Genomic DNA, 24507 nt, shown 5'->3' with positions numbered 1-24507 from the left:
ATATAGGACGATATTTATTGACTGACCATGACCTAGCACAATTTGCTGTCCCCGTATGATGCCGATCTCAATACAACATTGTTCAATATCGAGTGAAAACACTGTTCACACGAACCACGCATGATAAACATCTTCTTATTCCATGTTTCAAACGTTGAAAATGTTGTTGAATTCATATAACCCTAACACACATATATATATATAGTAGTCTTTGCCATTCCTGGTGCAAAGCTAAGGATATGTGGTAGTATTGCTATCCAACAGAGTCCAAAGGAAGCGGAGTTAAGCAGCTATAGGTCACCATACGGCCTTCAACAATGAGCAAAACCCATCCCGTGTAGTCAGCTATAAAAGACCCGGAAATGACTAATTGTGAAACAATTTAACCGTTAAAAACTACGATCTGATTTATGTAAAAAGAGGCAATATGAGAGACGTGAACCAACGCCAACCACTGAAATACAGGCGCCTGACTTGGGACAGTCAAATATAGAATGTGGCGGGGATAAACATTTGTGTGAGCGCTCAACCCTCCTCTAAACTGGGACAGTGATGTAACAGCACAACATAAGAACAAACTGTAAAAATCAGTTGGAAATAGCTTGACTCATCAGGTCGACACGAATACAAAAAGACAACAACAAAAAACTTACTTAAAGACAAAAATCACAAAGTGCTGTTCAAAGCCATTAACAACTTATAAAAAGTCATGTACGTTCTTCCAGACTTAAGTATCAATCAGTTTACATCCAACAGATTTAGTGTAAAGACGTCATAAACAGTCTGAGAAAATCATGACCTAGTGCAATGCCAAAATAAAAAATAAACATAATATTGACAAGAATAGCATCATAAGATTTTATAAATGTGTAGCAATGCATATTTAGTTAGGCTTTAATTTATCACAAACAAAATTAATATTGATACCGATAAAACAATAACCAAAGATCTAACTACAAAGTCAAATTGATATCCCACAAGAATAAGATTATTCAAATGATCAATTCGTTTACATGGATCGTAACTAAATTTACGGGCTTTGTAAACAACATTACCGTGGAAAGTAGAATATGATATCCCGTTTTTGATAAAATTCTATCAAACCTATCAAACCTTATTATTCCTATCATAAGTTTTCTTAATTATATTCATTGCAACAGGTTCTATACTATAAAATTCCATTTTTAGAGCTTCCATACTGACATGATTTAAAACATACATTTGATTTTTTTCTCAGTTGATAAATTAAAGAAATATATTAATAAACTAAGGTTCCAACTCCCTCAGGTAAAGTTGATCTTAGATGAATGTTGCTATTCTGTTTTATTTTTTGTTGTTGTTGTTGTTGTTGCTGTTTTTTTGAGATTGCAAATATTCACTAGGAAAAGGTCAATAAACTTGAACAACAAAAAAATCAGCTTATTTGAATATAAATATGTTGCCATCAGATAAAACATGTTGTATATTTTTCCTGACGACATCGGATTTCCTTTTTGTGGAAAGGACTTCCCGTTTGTTTTCCCGATTAATAAAATTATACGACTTGCCAAATATATTGAATTGTGCGGTCTAGTCGATATGTAAAAGTATAAACTTTTACCGTGTAACTAAAATGGCTAACTCTAAGAAATCAACTGGTTTTATTGAAAGGTAGGATCTTTTAAGCATAAGAAAAATACATGCATGTGTAATTCTCCTATGAATATATACCACGTTCAAAAATATCATTGACAATTCATTATTTGGATACAGATCAGCGTATCCATGGACGTTACGCCACTTGTTTCCAAGTTAAGATTAAAGGAATTCCTTTTTTCAATAATTGATTGACATTTTTCTATCGATGTCGATTTCAATTAAATCATCTTTTAATATAGAAACTCGAGAGAAAAAATATCTTGAAAATGAGTGACCAAGAGCTAGGAAAAAACCTGTCATATAGGCCATTAAGAAAGTCATATATTAAAGGGACATTAGCTGTCAAATTCATGTTCCCTGATTTGACTCAAATTCTCATATTTGATTTATAACATACTAAAACAAATATCGAAATTACACAAAGTCTAAGATAAACAATTAGCAATGCATGGACTCGATAATATGTATCAGGGGCCGTGTCAACGACGATGTCTTAGGACTAGGACGTGTCTTAGGATGGTCTTAGGACACGTCTTAGTCCTAAGTCAGGTTAACGAAAGTCCCCTAAGATAAGATATGTCCTAAATTTGGTCCTAAAGTTATCATATATACATCTATAGGTGTCTTAGGATGGTCTTAGGATAGTCCTAAACGTTACGATGTTACAAATATGGTCTTCAGTAAGTATTTGAAAAAAATATCTTTGTGTAGATACTATCCCATGTCTTCTTAATATTATTCGTTGCCACATTTGATAGCTTGCTGAATTGTATTATTCGTTGCCACATTTGATAGCTTGCTGAATTTTATTATTCGTTGCCACATTTGATAGCTTGCTGAATTAAATTATTCTATTCTTATTTACTTCGGCAAGCAGAATTTAATAATAATAATAATAATAATTTCCTTTATTTCAACAGGATAACATAATTATTCCAAAGACTAGTTTACAATAAGGTTCTTCATTATATACATTTATTACAACATAAAGTATAAAGTTCAATAATATAAATACTAAATATTTTATAAATACTTTATTTTGCGTTATTTTTTTATTCATGAATATGCAACCTCCACCATTTACAAATATGCTGAAATGCATTAAAGTATATTTCATTTAATTCTCTACATATTTTTATTAATTAAATAAATGTTTTAGGATGGTCATAGGACAATCGTTGTTAGGACTGTTCTAAGATAGCTTTGTTTTACATTCTAAGATTTGTCTCAGACACGTCCTAAGACCATCCTAAATAATGTCATAAGACATATCTTAGGACATATCCTAGGATACTTTCATTGACACGGCCTCAGGATATCGTGTATATATTAGTCTAGACGCCATCTAATTAACCATCGAGATTACGTCCGAAGACTGCCGACGGTCATATAACCTGATTTAAACATAAATCTGAATATTAATAGATAGCGACCACGTGCAATATGATTTTTCTAGGTCTGTATAATTTCATATTGTATTTTAAAAAGTATGTTTATCACGTTTTTACCTGTATAAGAATGATTTTTTGTGGATGGAATCAGTCAACCAGATGGTTTATCCTTTTTTCACTTTCAATGTTGACATTCTTTTTCTTTTAAAAGCTGAATACATGCGTAACCCATCTCCAGCTTAGGGGTTAGATTGAAGGTCACATGAATAAGGATTCAATGAGGTCAAATTATTTACTTGCAAGTGAATAATTCATCAGCGATGTTTCTTCGATCGCTTATTTTGACAAAATTGAACCAAACTTGCTGCTAAAAGCGAGTTATTATTTCACTATTTCACTTTCATTAATGACTGAACAAAAAAAATTCTATCTCGTAGCTGATGCCCCTTTAAACGACAATGCCTTCAGAACATACAATTTTATGACTTTAAGCCATAGAGAATTGGTCTGAATGAAATGAGATGTTGAGGGAAAACTCCAATTATACAGCATCACAACATTTCAAACTTACCATTTATAGATACCGTGATGTCAATTTTACGGTGTTAAGGCTCTGAATGTTAAATCTATGAAGAATATTGCAAACATTTTCTTTCTGATTTCTATTTGTACGATAACAGACCCTAACAAAGCAATTGTTTTTTATTCATAGAACAGCTAGTTATTGAAAAATTTCGATAAGATGGCATTTTTTCTATGTTAACTATGTTCAACAGTTTTACAAATTTATATGTTGAAACGATTCACCTAATTCATCTGCAATTTTCGACAAGAACATAGAGTGTATTTTGTTTAGCTCCTCATGAATAGCATATAAGTCTTCTTTCATTCTTTCAGTCTGCCTCATATCTTGACTTACATCTAGAAATTGACAATGAGGGTCGGTTGAAAACAAAACTTTATGACGAAAGAGATGATTTCAGCTTCCCTATTGTGAACTTTCTATTTTTATGTAGCAACATTCAAGCGGCGCCTGCATACGGAGTATATATCTCCCGGTTGATACGATACTCCAGGGCTTGTATTTCCTATCATGATTTCCTTGATAGAGGGTTGCTGCTCACAAGGAAGCTATTAAGCCAAGAGTTCCAAGTGGTGAAGTTGAAATCTTCCCTTCGTAAATTTTACGGACGCCATCACGAGTTGGTTGACTGTTTCGGAATATCCGTTTCACAGATGATAGCGGATATGTTCCTAATGTCGTAACTACAATCCCGTCCCTTTTTCCCGAATGTAACCTACCGAATTAGACTTATTACCGGGTTTGTACTAACATGAGCAACACGGCAGGTGCCACATGTGGAGCAGGATCTGCTTACCCTTTCGGAGCACCTGAGATCACCCCCAGTTTTTGTTGGGGTTCGTGTTGCTCAGTCTTTAGTTTTTTATGTTGTGATTTGTGTACTATTGTTTGTCTGTTGGTCTTTTTCTTTTTTAGCCATGGCGTTGTCAGTTTATTTTCGACTTATGAGTTTAAATGTCCCTTTGGTATCTTTCGCCTCTCTTTTAAAGTATATATGAGAACCGTCAAACAGCTGGTTATAAAAAGTGGTGTATCTTAGCCTAGTTATTTTTTTGTAATTTGAGGATGAAATCTCATACCATTTCCACATATACAAATCAACATATATATATGAATTAATCACATCCGTTCTTATTAACTTTATATTATGTACATGTATATGCGTGTTTTAATTTTTTCACACAATAGACATCACAAATTTTAAACTGAAAATGAATGAATTAAAAAAAATGTAATCAGGAATGATGCGTGCTGATTTACAGACAGTTTAACACTTCAATCTGTAAAAGTGGGTCTGAATGGGGTTTACAGAATTCAGGATAATGGACAAAAAGTGCAGAATAAAGCGGATCAAAAGTAATAAAGAATAGAGATAAACAGGCCAACAAAATAAAGAATTGAGAATAATGTGGTGCTGAAATGTGAAGAACAGAAAATAACGGGCAAAATAGATAAAAAATAGAGAAAAATGTTCTAAAAAATTAAAGGATAAAGAAATAAAGGACCCCATCCAGACTCTCATATTTTTAACATTATAATTAATATTCTAAATTTTTTCATTCAGGGATGGAAGTGAATCAAATAGCAACAAAATTTGCACACAGCAAACACATGCACGAATACTTGGACCTCTAGAAAGGAGTTTTTATTTCTGGACTTTGAAATGTGATGATACATTTCCATATAAAATGTCTCTATCCAGTAAATACCCATTCACTGTTAAACACGTGTCAGATGCAATATCTTCTCTGGTCAAACAACATCAAGTGTTGTGCAAGTCATTTGTGGATACCGGAAGCAATATAGAATTAATCGAAACCAGCAATCACTCCAACCATCTTGAAATTTTACCGAAGACACGCTTTTACTCAATTTTTAACGAATTTTCTTTGAATGGTAAGCTTTGTCGTTTTATACTATTGGAGCCCGCTGCCAACTCTACACATACTATAGAAGTAATGATTGCAGTCCACCATGCCTTAGCAGATTATATTTATAATCGCGAGATAATTAGAACATTTGTAAACAATTTGCATCTGTTGCAACTTGGTAAGAAACCTTTAACAGATATTGAATTCAATCTTACCATGCCAATCGAAGAAATTACAAAAAATATGGCTGTCAAAGATATCCAAAGCTACCGAATCGATCGAAGATTTGTCAATAAGAAAGTGTCAACAGTAGTCGAAATATTGTCCCGCTCAATCGAGAAACTAAGCCAATTAAAGTGTCCCTGTGGTTCTAGTCGGACAATAAGGTGGAGTCTTGACAAAAATGAAACACGTTCTTTTCTTGTTTCACGTAGAAAATGTAATGGGTCGATTAATGCTTTGATATTATCAGTATGCATTACATCTTTCATGAAGTTGATAAGCGGAAGTCTTAAACAAGACGAAATAGTAGATCTGTCATTCTCGTTCATGGTTAATCTACGTAGGTACATATTAAACCGAGAAGAATTCCGAGGGAATGCTAGTATAGATGTACATTTCTTTTTACAAATGGACTCACCAGTAAATTCGGACAAGCAATTCTGGCTGATAGCCAATGAAATCTCAGAAAAAATTCGTGAGATAATCGATTCCGCTGGACTCCTTACTGCAGCAGAAGACTGGATAGATATGCCTCGGGAAATAATAGCTCTGACACACGTTGGTTCTATAGATAATTTTCTTGAAGATGAGACGACCGTTCGTCTGGAAGACCTTCAAGTAAACGTGAATGCCAATCAAGACCTGTCCGCACTATTTCATATCATCACTTATTTTTCCCGAGGTGAGATGCATTTCTGTATAGCCTACGGTTCGTCTTTTATACCTGATCAATTTGCTCAAGTTTTTGTAAATGGCATCAATGAAACCATCCAACATATGGGGAATGTCTCCAAACTTTAGATATTCGTTTTGAATTATCTCCGTAGAATGTTTATTTAAGAAATAAAATCATATTAAATACATGTATTAAAATTAAATCATGTTTGATAGTTTTATTTGTATACTTTCAACATAACGACTATCACTTACAACAAACACAAAATAACAAAAACAAATTTAAAATGAAGACAGCAACTAGTGGAAGGAATAGCCTGCTTTTTCCTATAACCAGAATCTTTTGGAGAGATCATCCCCTAGAAAAGAATTTATTAATTTTGTCATATCTTATACAGTTCTAATAGTGAATTGTGTCAATGACAGAAATTATATTGATCTTTATTAGTAAGAACATATATTCAAATCAGTAGATTTTTTTAGATTTTTCTTTTAGTTGTAAGATGTTCCGTTGAAAAACTACATGTCGATCATTGAACAGTTGAGTAAAAGTGCTGAAGGTTTAGTAACCTTTCATTCGTCAATATTTTTGTGTAATTTACTTTACAAAAATATAATATTGTATTTTAATGCAGTATTTCACATATATGTATGTACTGGTAGATTCCTCCGTTATTCGGAGCACCCCTCAAGAGTTGCGAGGGTACAGTGAATCGTTGAACGCCTCCCAACGGGAGTAATGGAGATCTGTCACTAACGTATTTACAACAATATTTACAAGGACAATCCTTACCAGCACAAAGGGAGTGCTAGGACACCGGGAAGTCTATTATTATTGTGGAGAAAGCCGAAGTACTCAGAGAAAGCAAGCAGACAAACTGAAGAAATATCAGCAGACTGATACCCAGGTCGAAATCGGAGGCAACTTTGACCTACCGAGATCCCCAAAGTACCAATTCTAGTTTAAACTCCGGTCTGGGTACCAGAGATGCATGTGGAAGGGTGAAAATCACCCTTTTGGTGTACTGAAATTTCCAGCGCCCCGAGTGAGAATGGAAACCGGGACTCTCAGCACTGCATCCATCGGTCTTAACCAATAGACTACGAACCCACATCATAGCATTCTTTGCTACACATTTATAGACAGCCGTAAATCCAAAAACACCATATTAAAAGAAAAATATACAAACCTTTAGATCATACGATGAAATAATTACTACAATAGAGACATATAAAGTCTTCAAAAGAAAGTCTATACTGTAAATGAAAAAAAGAAAGATGGAAAATTAAAAAAAAAATGCCTATACATAACGGAAAGGAATAGTATGCTCAAACAGAAACCGTTTACTAACAGAAAAAGAGAGATATGAAATTCTTCACAAAACACAATTCTCTAGCAGACAGACGTATTTTATACTTTAGCATAAACCTATACCCGATAGATAGATGTATGAAATAATACAACCTTACCAGAAAGATGTATGTTACACTCAAACATAAACCTATACATGATAGAAAGACGTATGAAAAACTAAACCCATCGCAGAAAGATGTATGTTATTCTCGAATATAAACCTATACCTAATAAAAAGACGTATGCCGCACTAAAACCATAGCAGAAAGATTTATGAATCTTCAAAACAACCCTTTACCTAATATAAATACGTATGAAATACTAGAATCTTAGCATAGAGAGGTATGATATATTCAAACATAAACCTATACATGATAGAAATACGTATGAAAAACTAAACCCATAGCAGAAGGATGTATGTTATTCTCGAATATAAATCTATACCTAATAAAAAGACGTATGGCACACTAAAACCATAGCAGAAAGATTTATGTAATCTTCAAAAGCAATGAAATAACAAAATGAAACCTGACCAGCCAGATGTATGCAATGTTTAAAAACAAACCTATATCAAACAGAAAGACGTACGAAATACTTAAACCTAAACAGAAAGATGTATGTCATACTCAAACATAAACCTATACCTAATAGAAAGACGTATGAAACACTAAAACCATAGCAGAAAGATGTATGAATCTTCAAAACAACCTTATACTTAATAAAAATACGTATAAAATACTAGAATCTTAGCAGAAAGATGTATGATATATTTAAACATAAACCTATACATGATAGAAAGACGTATGAAATACTAAACCCATAGCAGAAAGATGTATGTTATCCTCGAATATAAACCTATACCTAGTAGACCTTTTCAACAATTGTCTACACCTACAGTTGAGAACGACTACGACAGGTGACATGTAAGGGTCGTCTCAAAAACTAAAGTGAAAAAAATGTTATTGATCGCATATGATAATACTGATTGCCAATGAGTCAACTACCCAACATGACGTGTGTTTACGCAATTATTGTGTACCATACCTTGTTTTGTTAATTAAGTATTTGCTTATTAAAATTAAAGTTATGTTTGAATTGACAATGATAACAAATAGGGTTTCAAATTTAATTTTTTTAGACGTCGAGATAGAAAATGTAAAACAAAACCTGTATTTTTGTAGTAGGTGTTTAATTAAACTTACAATGTTTTATGTCTGTTGACTAGCGCGGCACATGCTTTTAATTTTGGTTTCGGATGCATCAATGTACTCATTACTGTATTTCTTTTTCATTTATCAATTTGATGTTTAACTTGAATTCGATATTCAGCTACAATGCAATTCAATTTTCGAATCTTCATCTTTAAATTTTCGGCTAACGGTGCCGTCGCTGGACCTGCTGCTCAGCAACGAAATGCTGTATCTGACCAGAGAAAGGGTGATGCTGATGAATTGCCACGCCCTAATGAGGTACGACCAATAAAAAGTTGAAGCAAAACAGCGCCCAAAAATAAACTTTGTTCGCGAGAACCAGCTGGAATACAATAAGTTCATAACAAAACAGATACCAAAACCTTTAAAGGCCCTTTGTGTATCTTCTGAATCAAATTCAGATAAAAACCCTTAGCCTTCATCTTGCCCCCATCCCACTCCCAAAAAAGAAAAGAAAATAGCGATCTTTTATCGACTAACAAGGAATTAAATATGAGGGCGAACCAGAATGTAAAAATACCAAATTGTTAATTTAAAATTCTATTGGGACAAAGACGTACAAATGACCAACACGAGGAACTTTTTCAGGCTCATAAAACATGCGGCGGTGTTTTACAAATAAAATTGGATCCAAAACTTCCCTTTGTACAGTCAGAGATGAAATTTAAAAAAATTACGCATGAAAAAATAGAAAAGAGTAGAAAACCAAAGCTAAGTCCAGAAAAGGGGAAAGGTAAGCAGTTACTGATTCTTGCAAGACACACGAAGGTCATTTAGGAACGGGGAAAGGAATCTATGACAAATGACAATGTATGTTGTCTTTCTGGACACGGACAACCTATCACGGTCAATCAATTCCTGATGACAACCATAGAACTTACTAAAGGATTACCTGAATTGTGGGTCACTGAAATGCCCTGTTTGAGTCAGACGTGCGGCACTGTCCAAAAAGTCTCTGCAATGACAAGCTCTGTTGAGATATAAGGTACTGACGGAATATTTTCAAATATTTTGGCCTCGAGCATCACTGAAGAGACATTGATTGTCAAAATTTGCATCTGGTGCAGAAAAAATTGACACCGTTTATGTTTCCAATTCATTAGTGGAACACCTCAACTTAAACATATTACATGTATCTTGTAACTAAATATTGCGATGAAACCTTTTTCTTTGACCTTTAAATTAATAGGCTTTGAACTCTCCGAAAATTGAATGTGTACACAACGTGACGTGAAGATCGGTTGAGAAACACAAATTCTACCGGACGGACGGACGGTCCTATTACAATGTTCCTTCCGCTAATTTACTAAATAGCATTACAAAAACTAATTAAATCGGTATTGGCATGTGGCACAATCTTCGATGACAGACTCTCTTATCTAAATACTCATAATCATACATTTTCAGAAGAAATAAAAAGCAGATCACGATGTGAAATTAATAAATTCAAAAGAGAGATATCCATATTTGTTTGAAATATGTTTTTTAATCAAAATAGTGTATAAAAGTATACCTTATACTGTTCATGAATGACTTCTATTTTTGAGACGACCCCTCCATTTTACCTGTAAACTGTCGGTGTCATTAGTCGGTGTCGAGAGTTGTTGAAAAGGTCTAATAGAAAGACGTATGACACACTAAAAACCATAGCAGAAAGATTTATGAATCTTCAAAACAACCCTATACCTAATATAAATACGTATGAAATACTAGAATCTTAGCAGAAAGAGGTATGATATATTCAAACATAAACCTATACATGATAGAAAAACGTATGAAAAACTAAACCCATAGCAAAAAGATGTATGTAATCTTCAAAAGCAATGAAATAACTAAACGAAACCTGACCAGACAGATGTATGCAATGTTTAAAAACAAACCTATATCAAACAGAAAGAAGTACGAACTACTTAAACCTAAACAAAGAGATGTATATCATACTAAAACATAAACCTAAACTTAAAAGAAGACGTATGACACACTAAAACATTAACAGAAAGATGAACTAGTATGTAATCTTTAAACATAATTCTATACCTAATAGAAATATGTATTTAATACTTATGCCTTAGCAGAAAGATGCATGTTATACTCTAACATAAACCTATACCTAATAGAAAGACGTACAAATACTACAACTTAAGCAGACAGATGTATGTTATAGTCAAACATAAACCTATACCTCGAAGAAAAACGTATGAAATGGTAAACCTTAGCTGTAAGATGTATATAATTTTAAAAACAAACCTATACATCAGGTAGAGACGAATTAAAAAAAAAACGCGCATACCAAACAAAAAGAAGTATGTTCATTACATAAATTACCAAAAAAATAAAAATCAAGCCTATACTCAAGATAAAGACTGAGATAACACCCCAACCCAACAAAAAACAAAAAACAAAAACAAAAACAAAAACAAAAACAAAAACAAAAACAAAAACAAAACAAAACAAAATCAAGGCTTTATTTAATTATTTAAGACAATGACGTATATTTGGGGAATATATAACATCTTCACATCCCGGAGTTGATACAGTCAAATATAAACGAAATAACAATTTCATGATCACTTCGATTGATTGCTGGAACAAATATAGAGGATCTTCATAATTCAAAGTCAATACCAAGACAACAACAAATAGTATCTATGTTTGTTTACCATTCAAATTAGAAGAACAGGAATCAATGAGGTAAAGATTAGAGATTAGCTGAACAAAAATCGACTCTGACCTGCAATAATCTATAAAAACAGACTACAATTTGCTGATGATGTGTGTTAGAGAATGCATTTCCAACTATACACTACTCACAAACTTATGCAAAAGCTACTAAATATAGAAATAAGGAGACGTGGTGTGATTGCATAATTGAGACAACTATCCACTCGAGTCCAAAAGAATCTAATCAACTATAGATCACTATACGCCATTCAACAATTAAACGGCTTGATTTATAACAAAACAATTAAAGAGTACAAATATGTCAGACCACAACAAACGACAACCACTGAATTACAGGCTTCTGGCTTTGAACAGGCATACAAAGGCGGGGTTAATCATGTTTGTCCACCCTGCCCCTTAACCTGGGACAGTGGTGTTCAACACCCATAGGAACAAACTGAAAAAAATAGTTAAAATAGCTTCACTCAACAGATACGAAGTACGAATTACAATACACAACTAGCATGCATACAAAAGACACAAATGCCGATCGAAGAGCATTCGCAGTTACTGAAGCTAGTTGAAAGTCAATTACAGCCAGGCATGGGGGGGAGTTACATTGCAATGTAATGCATTATAGTACAATTACTTTGACAAAACCATGCATTATGTTACAATTACAATTACATGCATTTATCAAAGTAATGCATTATATTACAATTACTTTTGCAAAGTAATGCCTTGAATTACACATTACATTTGAAATTTTTATTAAGTGACTAGAAAAATTAAACATTTTGAAAAACAACTAGAAGTCACAAAAGATTCTAGCATATGCAGTAACTGTTCCATGAATTGAATATAAGTATACATGTAAAAAGTCTATTTAATTCAACCTTTACAATTTTAATTATTTTAACTTAATGTTGACTCTACTTTTATAAATATACTTTTTGTTGTTTTATTTCAAATTTTAAACGAAATATTTAATTACTGTGAATTACTTCCCTAATTATAAAATAGACATAGACATTAATTAATGAAAAATTGTCAAAAATGGTGAAAATATTGATTGTAAAACAAACTAATTAGTGTTTATAACAAAGTTTAATTATCTTTTATTTAAGCAAGACAATATATTCTTTGTTCTTATGACAACAATACAGTTATGCTTTTCAAATATCAATCTTTTTATGCAGGAAAATGTATGAAATAAGATGAAATAAAGAATATATTCTAATGATTAACATATTCTTAGTTAATCAAGAAATCTTAAATTTGGTTTAGTTAAAACTACAACAATATGTTAAAGATGTAGTATGTGAAAAATGTAATGGCATGTAATGCCATGTAATGCATGAAAGTACACAACTTTTTGCTAAAGTAATGCATTATATTACAATTACATGTAATGCACAAATTGCTGCATTACACATTACATGCAATTACTTGGAAATTTACCATGCATTACAATTACACATTTGCATTACCCCATGCCTGATTACAGCTCATGAATAATTCATGTTTTCCCGGAATAAATGTCTTCTCTTGTCAGTTATTTACAAAAGGAGATGTGGATTATCCGCCAATGAGACAGCAACCAAACAACAAATATAACCAACCGGCATCTAGAACGACAACAATAGGCAGGTGTCTGTGCAATATGCCAAGATCTGAATTGTCCCCAGTCTATGAAAGTTGTGAATAAATTAAACAGACGAAATCAAATATCTGTCGTAAACACCATAATCTCGAAATAGAAAAAAAACCACATAAAGATATGAAATAAGATAACCACGGACGAGGTTCCTGTCTTGAGACAGGCAAATGAAAATGAAGCGGGGTTAAACCAGTGTTTGAGATCTCAACCCTGTCCCCTTTTAAACAAATATCGTAGAAAAATGAAACGATGATAACTGTGCTCACTGTTAAAAAAGTTTCCTATTATTCGCGCCTGATATTTTAACGATTTCTTCATGCAGAATGCTTAATACAATATACTTATAACTAGAGTTTTCTAAAAAAAATAAAATTTAACGGAAATCTCAATCATGGTGATTCAATTGTGAGTCTAAACCAATGATACCATTATAGCGCGCACGACACATGTATCTAGAAAAATGTCTCTGAGTAGGCTTTAAATGAAAATTTTTGGAATCCAAATACACAAAGAATCTGGGAGCGACAAAAGCAAACGGCATAAGAGACGAATAAACGAACGGACGTACTTCTTTATTATTGTATACGTCCCGCTTCAGGAAGCGGGGTATGAAAACCGTGTCATCTGACGTTACTCATCAATATTTTCTTGCATTCATTTCTGCAGTGATTGCACGAAACTCTGTTATTTGTTGAAGTGTCACATCACCAATTCAACCAATCTTTACTGAGAACACAAGTAGCACTACTCTGACAAACACCGTGCTTTTGATATTTTTGTTTACTAAAACTAGCAAATAAATCTAAAAGGATTTTTTTGACTGAATTAGAAATATAGGTTTAGATCATTTTGAACCCAAATTTACTTGTCCATGAATTTGCATTACAATTTTTGAGTCGATTTGGTACAAAGTCATAATATGCTTATTAAAGTTTTTTTTTCTCTCAGAAAACCAGTGTTGTTTTTGGTAGAGGTGACTTTCGGAACGCCATGTGTCACTGCAAGATTTTAAACATTGGTAGAAAATTTGCATAAAGAAAGATGATAGATGTATAATTAGGATAGATATGCTTATCATGAAGTTAAACTTAAGGTCAAATATTTAAAGAGTTTAACAAAAATAACTGAATACAAACGTTTTTTTTTTAATTTGGTGGTATGATACCTTGATAAGTACAATCTTAATGAATTTGAAAACTGAAAGCACCAAAGTTGCTAAAACACCTCGGAACCTTTTGGAACTTCCAAGATCTTGTCGACTATAACAAAGCATGTATTGATCAAGATTATGATAATATTTGGAAAATAACCCTGTTTACACCACACAATTTACTCTGAGCACAGAAATGCCTCTGCAACTCGAATAGTTTAAAGCCTTGTTTCACGTAGACATATAAATGTTGAAAACATTTTGTGTTTCAGAAAATTTTAATCTTTCCTGGATTTGGACGTGCAATATTTTTTTCGTCACTACAGTACGTGTCAACTATACCAAGTTCGGTCAAATCTTTGAAATGTCCCCCACAGTTGATATTGTTTTGTTTTGATTGATTTGAACAAAAGAGGAACAATTGATATCTGCACAACAAAAAGTGATTTGAATTGAAAGTACAAATACTGATGTTAGTCTTTTTACAGCTTTTGCAGAGATACAAAAACTGAAGATCTAAATCCAGAATTGTTTTTCATTTTTCTGAAACACAAAATACATTTAACATGTATATACCAAGTTGTGACGAGGCTTTAAAACATATATTTCTGAGTTCAGAATAAATTTTGCGGTATTAACACAGCCATTTTTCAAAAGTGTTATAAAAAAAACTTATTATATACAGCTCAATGCGGACATATTTGACTTTATTACTTGGAATAACTTAAAAATGTGACAAACATATGTGTATGTTAATGTGAAATATCGTTATACCTGATTAACCAGCAGTCCATCTACATTATAAATCATACATTTTAAATATTCAGTATACATTGAAATGAACTGCTCTATTTAGCGATTTATGTTGTCGACAAAATAAATGTAGTACACACGACAACTGGCCACACATTTTATAGTTTATTGTACGAACTAGGAATATTTTCCTTTTTATACATTTAATACCATGTTTATTAGAATAAAGCAAAAACTGTTCCAATGTGCTTGTCTACTAATGTCAATTCTGAGGACGGTTCTGACATTCCCTTATAACTGGATGTTAAGTTTTATAGAGAAGCTATATAAAAGGTAAGACCGTAAACTTGTAAATTGAAATACAAATCTTCATAAAGTTGATACGTTAAAAAATGTGAAATATTTATATGACGAACAACCATTTTTTTAAAACCTAAAGTGTACTGAATGTACTGTATCAAAATAAATACAACTGAAACATACTCAACTCTTCTTTAAAACCTGGTTTTCTCTATAATCAAAAATATTTATGAATGTAGTGAGAAAAAAATATCAACTATTTGTGTTCACAAAACCACAAGCAATGTCTGATCAAAACTAACATTAATAAGTGCTTCCTTTTATACGTAAAATATGTTCAAGAGTGATACTAGTAGATTACAGAGTCAGGACAAAAATGTAATAAGACTGAACCTGAATTACAAGTACTTCACTTCTTACAACAAAACAGAGAAAAGGTTTGGGATGATATATACGATTTATATCAATTGCTTTCAAAAGACGACACAAGATGAAAAACGGCATTTAATACAATCTATGAATTAGTCAGACTTGATACAGACCCAGCTGGGTTCAGAAAATTATAAAGATGTTAATCTTCCCAAATGAAATTGAATGTCGATCCCACATACAGAACCTTTTTTAGAATTAGATTTTTGTCAGTTTTGTGGATATTCTTTGTCTGTTTTTAAGATATTTATATGAAAGCATTATAATAAGTATTTAAGATACTGCATTTGATTCCTATTGTTAATTATCCATTTTTAGATGGTGACGTTCCCTTGTCGCCATCTTATGGTGTTTATATATCTCAACTTGTTCGATTCGCTCGTGTATGTAACAACGTATTTGATTTCAACGAAAGAAATCTCTGTATTACTGAAAAATTATTACACCAGGATATCATAAACTAGTCAAAACATTTACTAAATTTTATCATCGGTACAAGGACATCATTCGTAAATATAAATCAACATGCAGACATCTTATACGTTCAGGTATTTCACATCCAATATTTTATGGTAATATTCTTTACAAAGCACAAAAATGTCGGCATTCACCTCAAAAGCTAACCAAACCTGTCAACAGACTTATTCGGAAAGGATATAGTTACGATACTGTTGTCAAGTCATTAAGGATTGCATATTTTGGTATTAATATTGATTCACTCATAGGGTCTCTGCATCGGAAAAAAAACACATGTATTCTAAACCGATACGGACTATGTTCTTCTCATATATTTTATGATGGTATGATACTAAACCCCTAACGGGAAGGATTGTACTTGATTTTCATATGATGAAGACATAATCTTTCAATCAGTTTAATTGAGGTCTGGAGCTGGCATGTCAGTAACTGCTAGTAGTAGTCCTTTGTTCATTTATGTATCATTGTCATTTTGCTTAGTTTCTTTTGTTACCTATTCTGACATTGGACTCGGACTTCTTTTAACCTGAGTTTTACTGTGCGTATTGCTATGTGTTTCTTTATTCTACATTGGCTAGAGGTATAGGGGAGGGTTGAGATCTCACAAAACATGTTTAACCCCGCCGCAGTTTTGTGCCTCTCCCAAGTCAGGAACCTCTGGCCTTTGTTAGTCTGGTATGTTTTTTTTAATTTTTGTTCATTTATATGTTTAGGAGTTTAGTGTGATGTCCATTTTCACTGAACTAGTACATATTTTATTTAGGGGCCAGCTGAGGATCTCTTTCGGGTGCGGGATTTTTCTCGCTGCGTTGAAGACCCATTGGTGGACTTCGGCTGTTGTCTGCTCTTTGGTCGGGTGTTGTCTCTTTGACATATTCCCCATTTCCATTCTCAATTTTATTGAAGTCTGTACGTTTTGCTTTTATTCTGAATCTTATAAGTAAGAAACAACAGTAGTATACTGATTCTCAAAACTCGTAAATCCAATTGAAAATACTAATCAAGAAAAAAAAGAGGGAATCGCAAGAACTCCAAACGAAGAGAGACCGGGTGCATCGAAATGGTAAGCTTCTCCTGTTATGCATACGAATGTAATTTCAATCAAAATTTCATAATATGCAATAAGACACAATCGGTAATTTTGCAGATCAGACAACTATTCTGGTTTTTTGAGACAAGAAAAAAGATCACTGGTGAATAGAGACACAGACAAGTTGTATCGGTCAACTAATTGGTGATGGTGACCGTGAAACTTGTACAGTGTCGATTTATGTCGTTTTTCATAAACCTGCTGGAAGAGTTTTTGTGTTAGGAGCACCTCCCTGTATTTGAAGTCAGTATAATGTGATTATGCACGAGTAAAGGTGATTTCTCTTTTATTTAAATACAGGAAGCAAAACAGTCTACAATTGAAAGAAACACGGACACTTGGACCTTTAGAAAGATATTTTTATTTTTGGATTCTACAATATGATGATACGTTTCCGTATAAACTTACTCTCTCAAGCACATCCCCGTTTACCGTCAAACAAATATCGGCTGCAGTTTCTGCCTTGGTCATTCAACATCCAGTGTTACGAAAGTCCTTTATGAATAATGGAAGAACTGTGGAATTGGTTGAATTTCCGAATAAAGTCGATTACCTTGAGGTATTGTCGAAAAACTATTTTGACTCAATGTTCAATGAATTTTCTTTAAACGGCAAATCATGGCGACTTGTACTGTTAGAACCCGATGCGGAAGCAACACACACTATAACAATTTTGATCGGCGTTCATCATGCCCTGTCAGATTATATCTATAACCGTCAGATAATTACATCATTTATTCTCAATTTAGATAAGCTACAACATGGTATGACTCCCTCAACAGACATTGTCTTTAAGCACAGCAAACCGATCGAGGAAATGACAAGTGATACACCTATTAGAGAGGTTGAAAGTTACTCAGTTGGTCCAACATATCAAAATAAAAAAGTTCTCACAGCTACAGAGTTATTATCACATGCAGTCAATAAATTCGGTCATGCAAAATCTCCGTTCAGTTCTAGTAGGACAATAAAATGGAAATTAGACAAAAAAACATCACAGATTTTCGTTGATTCAAGAAGGAAATGTAAAGGATCAATAACTGCCTTACTTTTAACAGTATGCATCTCATCTTTTATGAAGTTAACACGGACATGTTTGAAAAAGGACGAAGTAGTTAACCTACCTTTCGTGTTTATGGTTAATCTACGTAGATATATAGTAAACAAAGAAGAGTTCCGAGGGAATGCATCCATAGATGTGCAATGCTATTTACAAATGGCATCATCATTTACCTCGAACAAACAATTCTGGGTTACGGCGAATAATGTTTCGATTAAAATTAGGGAAATAATAGAAAGTGGACATCTTCTAGTTGCAGCGAAAGACTGGATAGATTATCCTGTGGCAGCTATCGCTTTGACACATGTTGGTTCTACAGATGATTTCATAGAAGAGAAAACAAACATTTGCCTCGACGACCTTGAGACAAACACCAATGTCAATCAAGAAATGGCGCCAATATTCTACGTCAATACCAATTCTGTTCGAGGCGAGATGCAGTTTTTTATTTCGTACAGTTCCTCGTTAATCCCTGATCTTTTCGCACAAAAGTTTGCTGATGGTATATCTGAAAGTATACAAAATTTAGAAAATGAGCATCCCAATTGATCCTTCTTTGTGTTATATAAAACTACGATCAAATACTAAGCTTGTAAAATTACGAGATTCAGTCGTAGTGGTTATGCGATATATCATTTTTCAAAAAGAACCACAGATCCATTCAACACGATACTATTTAAAAAATTGATCGAAAAACTTTTTTCGTCAGTCGTGAAAAACGTCAAACAATTTTAACCGCGCCACATTCTGTTTTGTACATAAATAAGGCCGTTAGTTTTCTGGTTTGAATTGTTTAACATTTGTCATGCTACATCTTCTTTTTGTCGAGCCTTCGACTTTTGTCGAAAAAGCGAGACATAGCGATCCTACATTCCGTCGTCGGCGTCGTTGTCGTCGTCGGCGGCGTCCACAAATATTCACTCTGTGGTTAAAGTTTTTGAAATTTTAATAACTTTCTTAAACTATCCTGGATTTCTACCAAAATTGGAAAGAAGCTTGTTTATGATCATAATATAGTATCCAGAAGTAAATTTTGTAAAAACAAAATCATTTTTTCAGTATTTTACTTATAAATGGACTTAGTTTTTCTGCCAGTTAATATTACATTCACTCTGTGGTTAAAGTTTTTAAAATTTTAACAACTTTCTTAAACTATCTTGGATTTGTACCAAACTTGGACAGAAGGTTGTTTTTGATCAAAAGCTAGTATCTAGAAGGAAATTTTGTTAAAATTTTGTTATATTTTTTCCTTATTTTACTTATAAATGGACTTAGTTTTTCTTCCAGTTAACATTACATACATTCTGCAGTTTAAGTTTTTAAAACATTTATTAGATTCATAAACTATCCTGGATTTTTACCAAACTTGGACAGAAGCTACTTACAATAAAAAGATAGTATAGAGAGGAATATTTTTATTAATTTTTTTCCTCATTTTTGTTGAGCCTGCGATTAACAGTAAAAGTAGGCAAGACACTGGGTTCCGCGGAACCCTTACGAATTTTTTATACAATATGCAAATTTGGTTTTTACAATAAGACCACAACAATTTGTTTTAAATAATGATTAATATATCTTCAAAATAAAAAACTTCGTCAAAATTGTTTCCCAATGATTCAATATTGTGCTAGGTCAGTTGCGAGTACTAAAGCTGATCATATCATCCACTGTATTTTGAAATATTCTAACACAATACAACTCTTTAAACAAAGAGGAAACTGGACAGTAAACTCATATTGAATCAAAGGTATAGAAAGAAGAAACCAAGAAGCAATCGAACCACTAAAATATAAAAGAAAAAATGAGGAAAATACAAGCAGCAGTCCATAAAACTCCATACATAAAAACTAATGATTGAGCAACACGAACACATGAGATTGATGGAATTCTCTTGTCTAAACCTAAGACATAAAACTAATCAAAGATACCAGGCTAATGATTTTGTACGCCAGACGCTCATTTCATCTAAATAAAACTCATCAGTGGCGCTCGAATTAAAACAGTCGGAAGGCCAAACCAAATACGAAGCTGTAAAGCTTTAAAACCCTTAAATTATGACCGTGAAAGTGAAAAATTGAAATGAAACATACGATACTTTCTAGATAAAGGATGAGCAAGAACCATGATCGAAAACTTAAATAAATATAGTAAGATTCACAATATCAAAACGGAAAACTAAATCAAAAGCAACACACACACACACACACAATAGAAGAACAAGGAGTGGAATCAGGTGCTGAAGAATGGTTATCAGTTTATGGTCAACTTATTGCTTTCGTTTTTGCTTTCATGACAAATGAAACACGGATTCGGAGATGTCATAAAAAGTAAAATAACAAAAATACCGAACTCCAAGGACAATTCAAAACGGAAAGTCCCTTATCAAATGGCAAAATCAAAAGCTCAAACACATCAAACGAATGGAAAACAACTGTCATATTCCTTACTTGGTACAGGCATTACCTTATGTAGAAAATGGTGGATTAAACCTGGTTGTATAGCTTGCTGAACCTCTCACTTGTATGACAGTCGCATAAAATTCCATCATATTGACAACAATGTGTGAACAAAACAAACATACATAATAGGTAAAAATGTCAAAAATAGAGGTACAGCTGTCAATATTTTGTTATAATCTTAATTACTATGAAAAAAAAAAAATGTCAACAAAGAAAAACAAAATGGCATATAGACAAAAATGAAAGACAAGAATACAAAAAATGACCATTGAACAATGAACACAATGGCGGGATGTATAAGTACCGAGCAACACCAAAAGAATATTGCCACGATACTTTCTGGATAAAGGATCATGGTTCTTGCTCATCCTTTATCTTTATTTTTTTACAGCACTGGGTCGATACCTCTGCTGGTGGACAATCAGTCCCCGATGGTATCATCAGCTCAGTAGTCAGTATTTCGGTACTGACATGATTTATTACAAACCTTTCTAAAATTGTCCGTTTATAAATTTTAAAATTATAAAAAAAACTAAGGTTTCAATTCCCTCAGGCAAAGTTGACCTCAGATGGATTTGGCTATTTTTATGTATTTTTTTGTCATATAGCTCTTCAACTGTTTCGGTTCTTATACATTCTCGGCTTTCAAATATTCGGCTTTGAGCGTTCCTGATGAAGGTAAATCCAGAAAAGCGCTTCGGACACATGAAATTATTTAACGTGTTATTTTCATTTTTACCAAAAATGGACTAAACAGTAAAGGTTAATGATTTACAAAGACAAATAAAAGAACACTATAACACGAAATTAAGATGATAAACAACGTCAATACCTAGAATCTATACACGAAGGCAACTACAAATGATCTGTCACATATATTTTGTAACGGTCAACAGAGACATGGTTGCATCAGTGAAACTTCCATGAGTTTTAACTTTACAGCTAAGAATTCTTAGTTCAGTAGGTTGCAACAGTCTTTTATTGTCTAAATCCTGATATGAACGCAAGTCCTGGGATATTGTATCAACTGGGAGATATATTTTTATGTGCTTCTAGAATATTGTTTCGCAAATAGGATAATTGAAGTCATTTACTTTGTCGGAAAGTATAGTTCTTAACCAATCCTCACTGTCAATTTGTGAAAGTCTACACCTTACTGTCTCCTCTGAAAAATCCCGCACTTCACTGCAAGTTCAAGATGGGCAGAAAAATGAAACAAATCTTATTGATTTAATTGTCATTGTTTGGTACGTTTAAAATACGTTTTGAACCAAAAGTGTACTTGACAGGCAACTAAAATTAGTGTTTCGAATACTTAACCCTTCCCATGTTACCTTTTTTTAAGGTACCTTTAAGAAAATCATAGGGACTTTTCAAAGGAAACAAACATAGGGAATTGTTATGTTCACCTCTTGTTTTATCAAGATCTAAATACTAAGTAATGTGTTATCATACATACAAAAATCAGGTATCTTATACACACAACTAAATGTTTTACAGATGTTAAACCTGTTTGGTTGCAGCAATATGCATATTTTATTTGTTTTAATGAGATTTACTCATAAATCGGGCCTGAATTCGATTAACCTATTCCTTTTGTCGTAATATGCATTGTGTATTACATATATTTACGTTGTCATCCCAACTCTTTCAAACAACTGATGGCATTGTGCTAGTCTAATAATGTTTTTTTTTTATTTGTATGGTTTTCAGGATAGCATTATAGATTGGCTACACAAATGGGATACTGATTTGTAATTATGCACTTTGCGCAAAAAAGGTTCTTGTTTACCTTTTCACATCGGTTATTGAATAAATATTTTAGTTCCCTTTATTTGCGCTATTAATTTTATTTGATTACAAAATGAAAAAGGGTAAACATTACCGGAACTGCGCACCACGACCTCTTGAAATGCTTATTATATATTTTTGCATAAATTATAAAGCAGAGGATAACATACATCTTGTATTTCAAATTAATTGTTTAATCTACTTCATTGTAACACCTATGATCAGTATTAGTTCATGTAATAATCACGTGCAATTCATGCAAGCATGCAAGCAAAAGTATTAGAAAGTGCTAGTTAAGACACGAGCCTGTACTAAAGCAATAAAGAATTAATGATTCTTTTTGTAATTTTATTATGGTTTAAAAGCGTTGACCGAAGCACATTTTGTATGAAGCGCGGATGTTCATACTAAAAATGTGCGCACCATCAACGCTTTTACAACCTTATGAAATTATAAAAAGGAGCATTCAATTCTAATAGTTACATTTTTATGCTACAACCATGAAAATACGAGTTATATCCAATATTTCGTTCGTTTTCCTATGTATTGTTGTGACGTTGTCACGGGTAGCACGTGCTGTCAGGAATGTTGGCACGGATTTTATTTGGAAATAAATCTAATTTTGGAATGTCTTTTAATTGTTTTTAGCCAATCAACAGTATTGATTTTTATGAAAGATACATGCAATGTAATTATTTATGTGTGAAGAGGGACCATTAATAAATGATGATGATAATAAAGCGTAAGTGTAGCACCGGGTCCTCCCACTACTATAATAGATCTTAGTTTTACCTACAAAGTTTACAGAATGAGAGCAAAATTACATCATGTTTATATATTTTTTATAATGATATATTTCTTATGTATTTTGATCTTTTAAAAGCATAAATTTGCAACGCTGTCCCCGGCAATAGTATTTTGAGGAAACATGATAAAAATAGGCAATAAAAATCATACCACATCTTCTTATTGTTATAATAATCTTATTCACAGGAGAAAGTCAGGTACATCTGTTTACGTTCAGGCGTGTTTGAGTTGACTGTTTTGTCCTGAAAAACGTATTTATATAACATGTTTCAAACATTATAAAATACACATCAAGCGTATGATCTAAGTAAGTACCGACACAGCAGACCAAAGCCAATTAACTAATAAAACCTCAATGCGTTGACCTTAAGAGACCAATTGATAAGAGAATTACTAGCGTGAACAATGATTAGAGATATACAGCTAAATATAAATAAACCTTGACCGCAGATAATTGATAGCTATTAACGACCACTCTTATAAGAACGATCACAGACACTATACCATAATTACAAAAGTAGTTATTGTTGATATAAAGCCTGTAAACGTCCAGCAGGAAGTATTTCAGATACCCAGTCTGATATTGTTGAAGTACTGAAAAATATAAAACATGATAAAATAATTATTTTTATTATGCAAATATTTGGGCTTAAGGGCAACACGTTATGTTACAGAAAACTTCCTTGGCGTCATTGAATAAGAAGCGATGAATGTAAACTAACTGACGCCAACATTATACTTAACTATCCGAGCAGTGTGCGCGGCACACTGTGTGAATGCTTGAGGATATTTTTTCTCTAGTATCATGTAATTCACTCAGTTCTGTCATATTGTAAATCAAGAACAAAACAAATTACATGCTACCTGCAGTTGACACAAAGCACACAGTATGTACATAAAATGATAGTGTGTTCTCAGATAATTA

General features: G+C 32.9%; 2 protein-coding genes across 2 annotated transcripts; both read left to right on the top strand.

Annotated features, from left to right (window-relative positions):
- The first annotated feature begins 1529 nt into the window (after nt 1-1529).
- On the top strand, nt 1530-6572 carry LOC127700366 (uncharacterized). Its single transcript, XM_052203807.1, has 2 exons — nt 1530-1650; nt 5177-6572. Exons 1-2 carry the CDS (start codon nt 1613-1615, stop codon nt 6504-6506), a joined length of 1368 nt encoding a protein of 455 aa, XP_052059767.1. The 5' UTR covers nt 1530-1612; the 3' UTR covers nt 6507-6572.
- Nucleotides 6573-15254: 8682 nt separating this feature from the next.
- LOC127700365 (uncharacterized) lies at nt 15255-20131 on the top strand. Its single transcript, XM_052203806.1, has 2 exons — nt 15255-15502; nt 17766-20131. The coding sequence occupies exons 1-2, from the start codon at nt 15381-15383 to the stop codon at nt 19072-19074; spliced, it is 1431 nt and encodes a 476-aa protein (XP_052059766.1). The 5' UTR covers nt 15255-15380; the 3' UTR covers nt 19075-20131.
- Nucleotides 20132-24507: the final 4376 nt, after the last annotated feature.

The sequence above is a fragment of the Mytilus californianus genome, unplaced genomic scaffold (assembly GCF_021869535.1).
Source record: "Mytilus californianus isolate M0D057914Y unplaced genomic scaffold, xbMytCali1.0.p SCAF_5, whole genome shotgun sequence".
Classification (NCBI taxonomy): domain Eukaryota; kingdom Metazoa; phylum Mollusca; class Bivalvia; order Mytilida; family Mytilidae; genus Mytilus; species Mytilus californianus.
This window is presented reverse-complemented; position numbering and strand designations above follow the sequence as displayed.

Coding starts and splice junctions, on each gene's coding strand:
- LOC127700366 (XM_052203807.1), top strand. CDS start 1,613: ATGGCTAACTCTAAGAAATCAACTGGTTTTATTGAAAG. Junction 1,651..5,176: donor TCAACTGGTTTTATTGAAAG/GTAGGATCTTTT, acceptor TTTTTCATTCAG/GGATGGAAGTGAATCAAATA.
- LOC127700365 (XM_052203806.1), top strand. CDS start 15,381: ATGTTTATTAGAATAAAGCAAAAACTGTTCCAATGTGCTTGTCTACTA. Junction 15,503..17,765: donor ATAGAGAAGCTATATAAAAG/GTAAGACCGTAA, acceptor ATTTAAATACAG/GAAGCAAAACAGTCTACAAT.